Source organism: Cucumis sativus, chromosome 3 (genome assembly GCF_000004075.3).
Source record: "Cucumis sativus cultivar 9930 chromosome 3, Cucumber_9930_V3, whole genome shotgun sequence".
Lineage (NCBI taxonomy): Eukaryota > Viridiplantae > Streptophyta > Magnoliopsida > Cucurbitales > Cucurbitaceae > Cucumis > Cucumis sativus.
The window spans coordinates 37,756,751-37,767,497 of NC_026657.2; the positions used below are offsets into that span (position 1 = coordinate 37,756,751).

Below are 10,747 nucleotides of genomic sequence, written 5' to 3' on the forward strand. Positions count from 1 at the left end.
CATTCATAACATTTTATACATTAAACTTTTTAAAATCAAGCAAATTCATACGACTTTTTAAAATCAAGCAAATTCATACGACCAACTCGACTATGGGCGATCTAATTCAACCCACTCTATATATATTGAAGTTAGATCAAGTAGAATCCTTCCATTCCCTCAACGACATTGAAAGAGATCTACTCACTCAAATTGGACAACTGGAACCTCTTCACCATGATTTGATACTAATTCTGATTCTTTGTGCTCCCGCAACACAAATCATAATTGATAGCATAAACCTATTAAACACAGTTTCACAATAAAGAAGACATCCTGAAACAAACAAGTATTATAGGTAAAACACACCCACACACACACGCAACCAAATTTTGGCTAACATACTGAAGTGATATCAAAACATGGTTATAACATAGCTTTCTTGAAAAGCCTAATTTTTTCTTAACTCGTTTTGCTAAGAAAAACATAATAAAACGTGTAATTTTTTGTACACACACACAAAAGCAATTAGTGGGGGGCAAATGTGAATGAGAAGTATGATTAAAATGATGTTTAGTCCCAATTGGGTAACAAAGATGATGAACGTTTATATAGCTGAGGGACTCCTTAAAACTAATGATGAAATGCAGACCAAAGTAATGTCTAATAGATATGACTATCAAAATCAAAATGAAGCACGCAAACAAGTTTAGCTTCTTCCAGACTGCTTTAGCCAGAAACGGGTCACCCGAACAACAAGATGATTAGGCTCATTTGCTTCAACTGTTAGAAATTCTGAGTGCTTTCCGCAGGAGTTAGATGCATCTGAGCTGGAGATGTAATTGATATCGAAATTGGTCCCTTTAACTGCTCCGGCCAGCCCCAGGTAGCAAGCTTGATAGAGTTGGGACACCTTGGTTCCTCATTTCTTCTTGTGCTCTTCTCATTTCTTCAGGGTCTGATCATAGGATGTTGCAAAATCATACCAGTCAGAGAGACAGAATCATTCTTTTATTTTGGGGGTAGGATTGGGGGAAAGAAAGACGATCATTCATTTAAAAGAAAGAATTGAATTAGGTCCAGTTTTCTGCCTTAAGGCAGCCAAGATATTGTCCATTGGTTATCAATTAATTGTGAGCAGAACCAAATATAAGAACTTTCTCCATTTGATCTTTTGTGATGAACTGAATGAAGTTGCAGGTTCATCGAGACAGCAAACAATTAGCAACATAACTTTCACCAAGAGATTGGGCATGAGAAAATAACATCGATTGAAGTAATAAAGATTGATAAGACAGTAACCAAGGGACTATGCTAAGAGGAAAGTTTGAAGAATTTTCATCAATACATTGTCAAAGAAATTCAAAGAGAGAATAGTTATGTGCACTTCCCTGGATAAAATCAGAAGATATTAATAGGTTTTAAGCTACAAGTTTAGTCTCCCAACTTTGGGATTTGTGCCTATTGGACCCAGAATTTTCAGGTCTCCAATAGGTCCCTGAAATATCAATTGTGTCCAATAAATCCTTGAATTTTAAAAGTATCTAATAGGTCACTAAACTTTCAATTTTATACACGGTAGATCTCTATGTTTTAAATTTTTTGTCTAATAGGTCCTTGGGCAAATCAATGTTTTTTTTAACTTCATGGATCTATTGAACAAAAATTGACAGTTTTGGGTTCTATAGGCATTAAGTTTGAATTTTACGTTTAATATATCCATAAATTTAGTATAAAAAATTAGAAAACAATTGAAACTCCGGGACCTTTTAAACATTTCTAAAGCTTGAGGACCTACTATATACAAAATTAAAAATCTAGACCACCTATAAGACACTTTGAAAATTCAAAATGAAATAGACAGTTCAAAGTTCATAATGATTATAATATAAAGAATGAACAAACTATTAGCAACACAAGAAATTTGCAATTAAACCAGTGAAAATTTCAGAGCCATTAATAGGATGTGAAGACAGTGACACCTGTCTAGTGAGTAAAATGAGTGCGTACCTATGTTCTCCATTAACTTGGGCATCAGGAATACAACAATTACCATGAATCCTACCATCAGACCCATAGGACTTTTCACAACAGACATTATGTTGAAAGGTTCTCGAACCTATAATACAAAGAGATTGAGTGATAATGTGAGATCAAAGATAAAATTCAATACCTAAAGTCCATGAAAAAAGGGTTACATTGAACCAACCTCATAATACTCTTCATCCCTTAAAGGCTCTAAAACAAGCTCACTCAATACTCGCCTGTTCTCTGTTAGGGCTGCCTGAACCTTACCTGGGTTTCTGGCACTCACATCAACTCGAACCTAAAGAATTAATAGAAAAATGAGTCAAACAAAACCAGATTTGTAGAAAAACTAATAGCTGATGGAAGTAAAAGAAAACTCACAGGAGAAAAGAAAGAACCCAATGCAGCCACTTCAATCAGATGGGTTCCGGCTGGCACATTATGGCTTTAAGAACTTAAGTTAAGGAAATTACAGGAACTTCAGAAAATTTACTCAAAACCCAATTGTGAATTGTAAGGTCAAATTTTGAAGCTTAACTCTCCAAAATAGTTATAACACTACCCATACGGTGGCAAAGAGAAAAAAAAAAAATCAAATGCTAAATCCAGTTGATGATTATATAAGCCTAAAAGTAATACAACTCCTTCAATTGAAGCATTTTCAATTAACTAAATAAGTATAGAGGATACAATGAAAAATATCCATCGGGCCTCAAGAAGGTTACTCTTTGGCCACCATTAAGTATGACTTTAATGTTTGATGTTTTTCCAGGAAGTCCAAATCCTTTAAGTGTGTTGCCTGCCAAAAGCTTAACAGGATACGTTAGCTCTGAATACAACCACAATCATCTCATCATAGAATCATAAGCAAATATAACATTGATTTTGAATATCATTAAATTGTAATTATAATCTTCGTAATGCTAATTCTTTTTAAGGAGGATAGATTTTTCTTAACATATTAGTCACCCCTGGTGACAAAGAACACAAATGTCAACAGAATTCACTATTTCTCATAACATGAAACATATCTATGTTGCCTCTCCTCCAAAAGAAGAGCTTTATGAGGAGCAACAGTAGTAATGTGAGGACCTTGAAATCCTTTTTTCCCCATTTTATGCTAATCCAACTACCTCGATACAGATAAAATATTCCAGCATTAACAAAGCAGAATCACCGTTTGCTTGTGGACACCTCGAGTCCATGGTGGAGGGAAATAAAAATAACAAGGATGAAGTGGATAATCTTGCTTAGACCTTAACCTTCTAGAGGACACTAAAAGTAAGGACTTTTGGACCTCCATGGCAGAAAAGATACACGAGTAATTTAACTAACTTCTGAAGGAGGAGGTTCGGTTAATTACTACTCAGAAGAATTTAGCTAACTTATTGGTCAATACCACATCAAGAACTGCTTCTGATAATTATTTAAATGTCAATCGAAGAGTTTTTCTAATCCCCTTAAATTAGGTTAAGATATCTTCTATTCACATCATCTTACGTAATTCTCGCTTTCCACAATTTTACATTTATCTTGAAGGTCAATATCAACAAAACAATCACAACATGTAGAATAAGAAAAAGAAGAAACGTACTTGGAATCTTCACACGACCATAGATGGTGTATCCATCGCCGGACCTGGCAAAAACCACAACGAACGAGATTAAAAGACAATGGAAAGAGATAATATCGTATACTAATTCGACAAAAACATCGATCATTACTATCGATCTTCATGAATTGATATTCATGATTAGTCGAGCAAAAACAAAGTCAGAGTGAATTAAAGACCGAGACCTACCCAGAGGAAATCGCATGGGACGAAGTTAACAGAGAGAAGAATAATTGGAGAGAAAGCAAGAGAAAGAAAAGTTGAGAACGCATTTTCGAAGATTGTGCTATGGCGGACACTTCGGAGAAGGAAAGATCTGGCGGTTCTTCTAGTTCGGTGCGGAGTGTGTTAGAAAAAGCTCAACAATGAACGGAGAACTAATTTTCCTCTCTCCGATCCCATCTGACTTTCATTTATTTTTTTCTTCTTTTATGGTTTTATTTACAAAATATTATAGTAAACTTTGTCTTAGGTTAAATTGCAATTTTTATTGCTTCTCAAGAAAGTTCAATTTTCAATCTTATTGTTTATAATTGAAATTTAGCTATATGATTTTAATCTTAGTGTTCTCAAATCACATACACTAATTCTAACGTTAAAGTTAGAGGTGAATATGATAACATGAATCAATGACTAAGTTGAAGTCGGTCAGGCATGATAACCTGAGTCAATTGACCTAATTGAAGTCAGTTGAACAGAGAAGGGATCAAGGTAGGATTGGAAAATTTTCAAAAAATATTTAAAAAAACTCACCAATAAATTTGTAGCTCCCGAGAAGCCTTTGTTCATTGAGGCAGTAGCATCTCTTTATCAAAATCAAAGAAAGAGGTTCAAGCTCACCCCACGGAGCGATCAATACCATACTTCTCTAGTCCTCTGCTCAAAGGCTAGCAGCGGTCCGCATTCTGGTCTGATCTGAAAGATGATGAAAATCTTCTTTAACATACCCAATACTGGACAAGAAGAAGAAGCCGACTATGCTAGAGATTTGGTTGAAAAATTGACTCTAATTGACATATGCTTCCATCTAATCGTGTTTTAAAAATAAAATTACATGTACTATCTTTTAAAAAAGATCGAGATCATGCTAGAGAATCATTTTTTTTTCTTTTTTAATTGTAAAAAGATTAAAAAATAGATATTCATATATTATATCATTTCAAAAGAATATGAATTAAAATTTATTAAGTTGAGTTAGTTGTTAACAATGGAGGAAGAGATAAAATAGTTCAAAAACAATTGTTTCCATATATCCAATATTTAGCACGTGAATACAAGTAATCAATTCTCTTGTGTTTCTCCATTTTTTTCAACTTTGTCGTATCCTCCACCGTAAAACACCATCATTTCCTTCTTCTTCTTCAAGTCGACGACCGATCATAGATCATACATGGAAGTCGTAGACCCTATCTACAACTTCACCCAAAAATACATATTTTTGTCAATAGCTTTGCATCTACCTTATTTTTTACATATGTTTTAAAGTTCACATTATGTTTAAAAAAGTTCCATTTTAAAGTTTAGAGATGACTATATAAAAATTGAGCCCTTCTACTTCGACAACAGATTAACATAATTCCTGTATTTGGGTTATCTACCTCCCCTCTTGACACTGTTCAACTCCCTTCTCTCCTTTTTACCACATTATTCAACTTCCCCTCTCTATGTCTTTAATCTCGATACTGGAATTATTCGAGTTCCCTCAATACTTCATTTTTTCTTCCAATTTCAATTGGACTAGATCTTGAGATTGTCGAAGAATCCTTAAATATATCCTTCTTCAATTTGTTCCCAGTGTCCCTTGGAAACTTTCGTGAGTTGGTCTAAGCTTCATCTTAAAAGCTACTTTGTCCTTCAACTCGACCAAGAAAGCTTCGAGATACAACCCGAATTTCATCTTTTTAAGCTTTCTTGTCCTTGATCTCGATCAGTCATCACCAGATAAATATGTAAAACAAATTTTTGAGTTGAGGGACAAAATTATTAAATTTATGAAAATTTGAACACACTTAATTTGAATTGAGATTGAGCGTCAAAAGAAAGTATTTATATATAGTATTTTTGTAAATTTAACTAATATATATATACATATATATGTGCGTGAGCATGTGTGCGTGTATGTGTACGCGTGTGTTGAAGACAAATGTAGTGAATATATATTTGTATATAGTTTTTTGTCTTGCTTTCTTAATAACTACGAAGTCAAATTGTTGCAATGTATGCTTAAACTATTTTTCAAACACAACATGAGAAAATTACTTGGAACCCAAATTTGCAAAGAGTGGAGCCAACTCCTTGTTTGGGGCTCGGATTATGAAAATCATAGTATTAGGGTTTCCATAATCCTCGTATTTCCTCCAACTTCCTTAATCATTCTTACTCTCCCTCTAAGTCCTTCTCGTAATCCTTCTTAGTCTTTAGTATTAGGGTTTCCATAATCCTTCTCGTAATCTTTCTCATCCCCCTCTAACTCGTTTGTGTATTTCATGTACAGTATATATGTCGAAAAAAAATAATGAAAAATCAAGATTGAAGCTAAATTTTTTAAATGAATATCATAATTAAAAAGATTTAATAAAATCAATTTGAATGTGTATTTCATGTACAATATATATGTAGGAAAAAAAAAGTAATGAAAAATCAAGATTGAGGCTAAATTTATGAAATAAGTATCATAAATAAAAAAATTTAAGAAAAATGTGTATTTCACGTACAATATATATATATGTAAAAATTATTAGTAATGAAAATTCATGATTATGGCCAAATTTATTAAATGAATATCATAATTAAAAATATTTAATAAAATCAATTTAAAAAAAAAACTGTGGTGAAAAACTCAAATTATATTAGTCTTCACCACAAATACAATTTATAATAACACAGATTATAATAATCTTCACCTCAAACATAGCTTATAATAACACAGATTATAATATTTTTCACTCCAAATGCAGATATAATCTCCAAACTATTATAAGTTACACTTCGCCTCAAACGCCCCCTAAAATATTATATTATTCAATAAAGTTGTTATTGAGTTATTCTTCAATAAATTCTTAATGAACAAGAGATTTGCTGGTTATAGATTCAAAATCCAATAAACAAGATTCTTTAACTATAATATAAGTACTTGAACTTTATATAAAAAAATAATCATAGATCAAGTTTGAGTAATAGTCTAAATGATCTATAGTGTAGGAATAAGTTAAACATCTTATCCTGAGGACACTATGAATGCAACTCGTTTTATGATGACATACAAGTGAAAGCCTTACGTAAAAACTTTGCATAAAAACGAAAGTTATCTTAATGTATGGATAACCAAACCATTGAAAAGTTAATCTTATATTCTAATATAAAGTCTTCCCTTTTCTTTTTTTGTCTAATATTTTACAATATTAATACAAGAATATATACATAAAATATGTTTAATTTCAAACAACTTACCTTTTTTGTTATTCTTTTGATGTAACCCCATCCCACTATAAAAATATTGCTACATAAACATTATTCAAAATTGGCTATAAATATTGCTACACTCACAAAAACCATATCACAATCACTTCTCATTTTTATCTTCAAAACTACTATAGAGAGATTCTCAAAGCATGGCTAACATCACAAGTATGTATATAACTCCTTATTTCTATTGAGTTCTTTTCTCTTTCCAATATATATTTTAAACTTTTGGTTATTGATCACCATGTAATTAAATAATTTACATGTTTTAAAGTATTAGATATTAAATGGCCCCCACTTGATGTTCTTCCTCCACCTTTTGCAAAATATGCCATATAGAGGATGATGGCATTCTATGTCCATGGGAGCAAGATGTTCATTAAGAAGAGGAAGAAGGAAGATGATCTTAGTAGCATATGATCATGAAAGACCCAACCAAAAGTTGAACTCTTTTTATCAATATATAAACAAGCTATATATGTATATGGCTTAACCTCCTAGAATAAGTGTTTAATAAATGTCTTGATTATGTATGTTTGATACAATATATATGAATGATTAAATAGATACTACAATCTATTTCTACAACTTGTATGTTTGTATTTGAGTAGTGCTGCTTTAAGATGGTTTATAGGTTTTGTTGTTAGATCATTGTGATATTGAGATATTGTGCATTCCACAGTATCTAAGACGATCGTTTTAGTTAAAGAGATATGATAGTATATAAGTTGTAGGAGTAACTTAATTTATATCTATAAGTTTTGTTAAGGTTAATTTTCACCAACGTAACAAATCATCCAAATATTTACAATCTGTGTAACAAAAACAAAAGGTTCATGAAATCGGTACAGTAACTCAAAAACCCCTTCACACAAAACGCATGATGATGAAACCAAACCATCCCACCTGTAACCTATCACTTGTACCCAACCTATCTTTTATGGCCAATCAAGCACAAAAGGAATGCTTGAAAATATTCTCCCACCCCACAACAAACTCCCCCAATGAACCCTAACACTACGAGGACAAATAACCTTCCACACACTCTCAATCGAAAACCCATTCTAACGACTCAGAACCCACACCCATTGATCCCCAACACTCAGACACGAACAAACGACCTGAAGCCTTTCCCATAAAACAACTCAATAGACAATCGCAACCACCTCTACTCCCCATCTGAACCAATAAACTCCGATAGTCTTGCCATCCGCCTACTTGTTGCATCATAGAGCACATGCTCCCCAATTTGCTTAATGATCGAACCTCCCTACACCCACGTGTTAAGCCACACTCTACACATCCTACCATATGTTTTGTTCCATAATTCTATTGATTTTTTAGATTTGATAGGGGTGTTAATCCGAATGTTGTAGTTTTAAATCAATACTTATTCTATATTCGTAGGTGTATAAAGTAGTTTAAATCTAAAAGTAGTTTTGGTACCTACATACCTATTTTATTTTAGATGTTTATTAAATTTGCACTTATTGTTTTAATATTATGTTGTGCTATCCCTACAATATTAAAGATATTTTGGTACTTTATATTAAAAAAAATTATATTTAGCTATATGTTATTATATAAAATTTTGATGGAAATATATAGCTCTAATTGGAATAAAATACAATTGGAATCCAAAGTAAAATCACAAAAGTATATGTTGAAAGATAAAAAACAAAGTTGTACTAAAAAAGAATCGACTTAATATTTGTCCTAAAATAGGATACGATTTGATTGTTGGACAATTTATATAATACAAGAGAAAAACTGTTAGGATGAACTTATCTCATATGCTCTTCATCTCTTCTTCCCTAAACAAAAATAAAATTATCAAATATTTTTTAAACAAATTTCATTACTACGTGATGGAGAGATGAGAGATGAGAGATGAGTTATAAAATAGGTCATTTCTGCATTCCAATCATTCTCCACAATAAAATCTTTTTTGGTTTAATTTCTTCTTATTATTTTTTTAAATCTACTAAAATCTAACAAATTATTTCATTAGGGAAAAAGGTGTATTAAAATATCATTTTGGTCTAATCTTTTTACATAAAATTGTTTTCGATAGAAAAAACAGGAGTAATGAAAAATCAAGATTGAATTAAAAAGATTTAATAAAATCAATTTAAAAAAATGTGTATTTCATGTGTAGAAAAAGAGAGTAATGAAAAATCGAGAGCTAAATTTATTAAATGAGTAGCATAATTAAAGACTTAATAAAATCCATTTAAGAAAATAAAAGTGAAAAACTCATGTTATAATATTCTTCATCCCAAACATACATCTTATAATAGATTATAATAATTTTCACTTCTAAACACATAGGTTATAATAACACTGATTATAATAATCTCTACCTAAATGCAGACTATCATAACACAAATTATAATAGTATGCACCTCAAATGCATACTATTACAATCCTCAAACGTGGTCTAAGAGTTAATTAAGAAGTTAATGATCAATCCAAGCATGTTTCTTATAGGCTATCCACTATACTTTGTGCCACCAATGAAGAACTATTGAGTATCTATCTTTATTTGGAGATTTCATACCTCCAATTGTGCTACCAATAATCGACATTTACACACAATAACGTCTTCAGATATGGAAGGATTGATGGTCAAGATATTCCTTTCTTCACCATTTTCAAGAAGAAATAATCTTTGATTCTAATGGAGCCACTTGGGGTGGTGAGAGCAAAAGCAAAAACAAAGGTATTTTATTCATTCCAGAATAATTATAATTGATGATTTAAAAAGATTTGTTTACGAGAATCCTAAAATAAATAAGGTTAATGATAATGATAATAATTACTATTGGAAGTATGTAATGATTCAAATCCTTTACGAAAGGTGGAAGAATCAAATTTACGTTAAGAAAATTGTGGTAACTTTGTATCAAAAAGGGCTCATAATGTAAAAAAACCATATTATAGATTAGAGATTGTTCGGTTTATTAGAATAGACTTACTAAATGTACTTTAACGTTCAATGACTTAATCGATAACAGCTCTAAAATAGATCGAAACTTAAATTTAAACTTCTATCCATTGAAAAATTCATTTCTTTTTGTCAGTGAAAGCTGATAGGTGTGCTGTGGATCAAGAAAATTTCTGTCCTATTTGACTTTTTTGCTCACTTTTAGAATATTTTGCTTTTCTTTCACTTTTGTAGTACAAAGTCACATGAAAAACATATCAAAAGAAACTTTACTTATTTGTTTGTGTATTTACTCTAAGACTTTTGAGGAAAGAAAACTAAATCTACAACTGTAATCTTTGCAGATATAACAATAGAAAAGAATTTTTCAAGCAAGAACACAAGAATAAGCAGAGGATTGTAGTGACTCAGTGATTTTCACCTGCATCCACTCTCAATAAGGCAACAACAAATCTCCATTCACTAAGAATTTCAAAATACAGAGTTAAACTCACAAAATTTCTCTCTCTCTTCAGTTTTACAAAGTAAAATATCCCAACATCCTCATCATTTTTTTCTCTCACTTTCTATCTTGCTTTTATTTGTAAAAGATGTATGAGTTAGAGAGCTCAAGAAACAAAAAATTGTTGAGGATATTATATCTTCAACAGAAAACTGGTGAAGCAACTTCTTTTCAGTTTTATTTTCTAATTACGAAGTGTTTGTTTTACCATGTTTTT

The 10,747-nt window shown here is 31.5% G+C and overlaps 1 protein-coding gene and 1 long non-coding RNA gene across 2 annotated transcripts; one reads left to right on the forward strand and one right to left on the reverse strand.

Annotated features, from left to right (window-relative positions):
- Positions 1-402: 402 nt before the first annotated feature.
- LOC101210743 (ER membrane protein complex subunit 7 homolog) lies at positions 403-4,047 on the reverse strand. Its single transcript, XM_031883438.1, has 7 exons — positions 3,809-4,047; positions 3,602-3,645; positions 2,698-2,806; positions 2,389-2,452; positions 2,189-2,305; positions 1,990-2,098; positions 403-937 (listed from the first exon to the last, which is right to left on the reverse strand). Exons 1-7 carry the CDS (start codon positions 3,889-3,891, stop codon positions 843-845), a joined length of 621 nt encoding a protein of 206 aa, XP_031739298.1. The 5' UTR covers positions 3,892-4,047; the 3' UTR covers positions 403-842.
- Positions 4,048-7,145: 3,098 nt separating this feature from the next.
- Positions 7,146-7,669, forward strand: LOC105435025. Its single transcript, XR_969139.2, has 2 exons — positions 7,146-7,246; positions 7,356-7,669. It is a non-coding gene; the product is annotated as an uncharacterized LOC105435025 (long non-coding RNA).
- The last annotated feature ends 3,078 nt before the right edge of the window (positions 7,670-10,747 follow it).

Excerpts from the sequence above, each read along its gene's own strand:
- LOC101210743 (XM_031883438.1), bottom strand. The coding sequence starts at position 3,891 with ATGCGTTCTCAACTTTTCTTTCTCTTGCTTTCTCTCCAATTATTCTTC. Across the intron at positions 3,646-3,808 it reads TCCCATGCGATTTCCTCTGG|GTCCGGCGATGGATACACCA; the intron begins GTAGGTCTCGGT and ends GGTTTTTGCCAG. Across the intron at positions 2,099-2,188 it reads GGGATGAAGAGTATTATGAG|GTTCGAGAACCTTTCAACAT; the intron begins GTTGGTTCAATG and ends TTTGTATTATAG.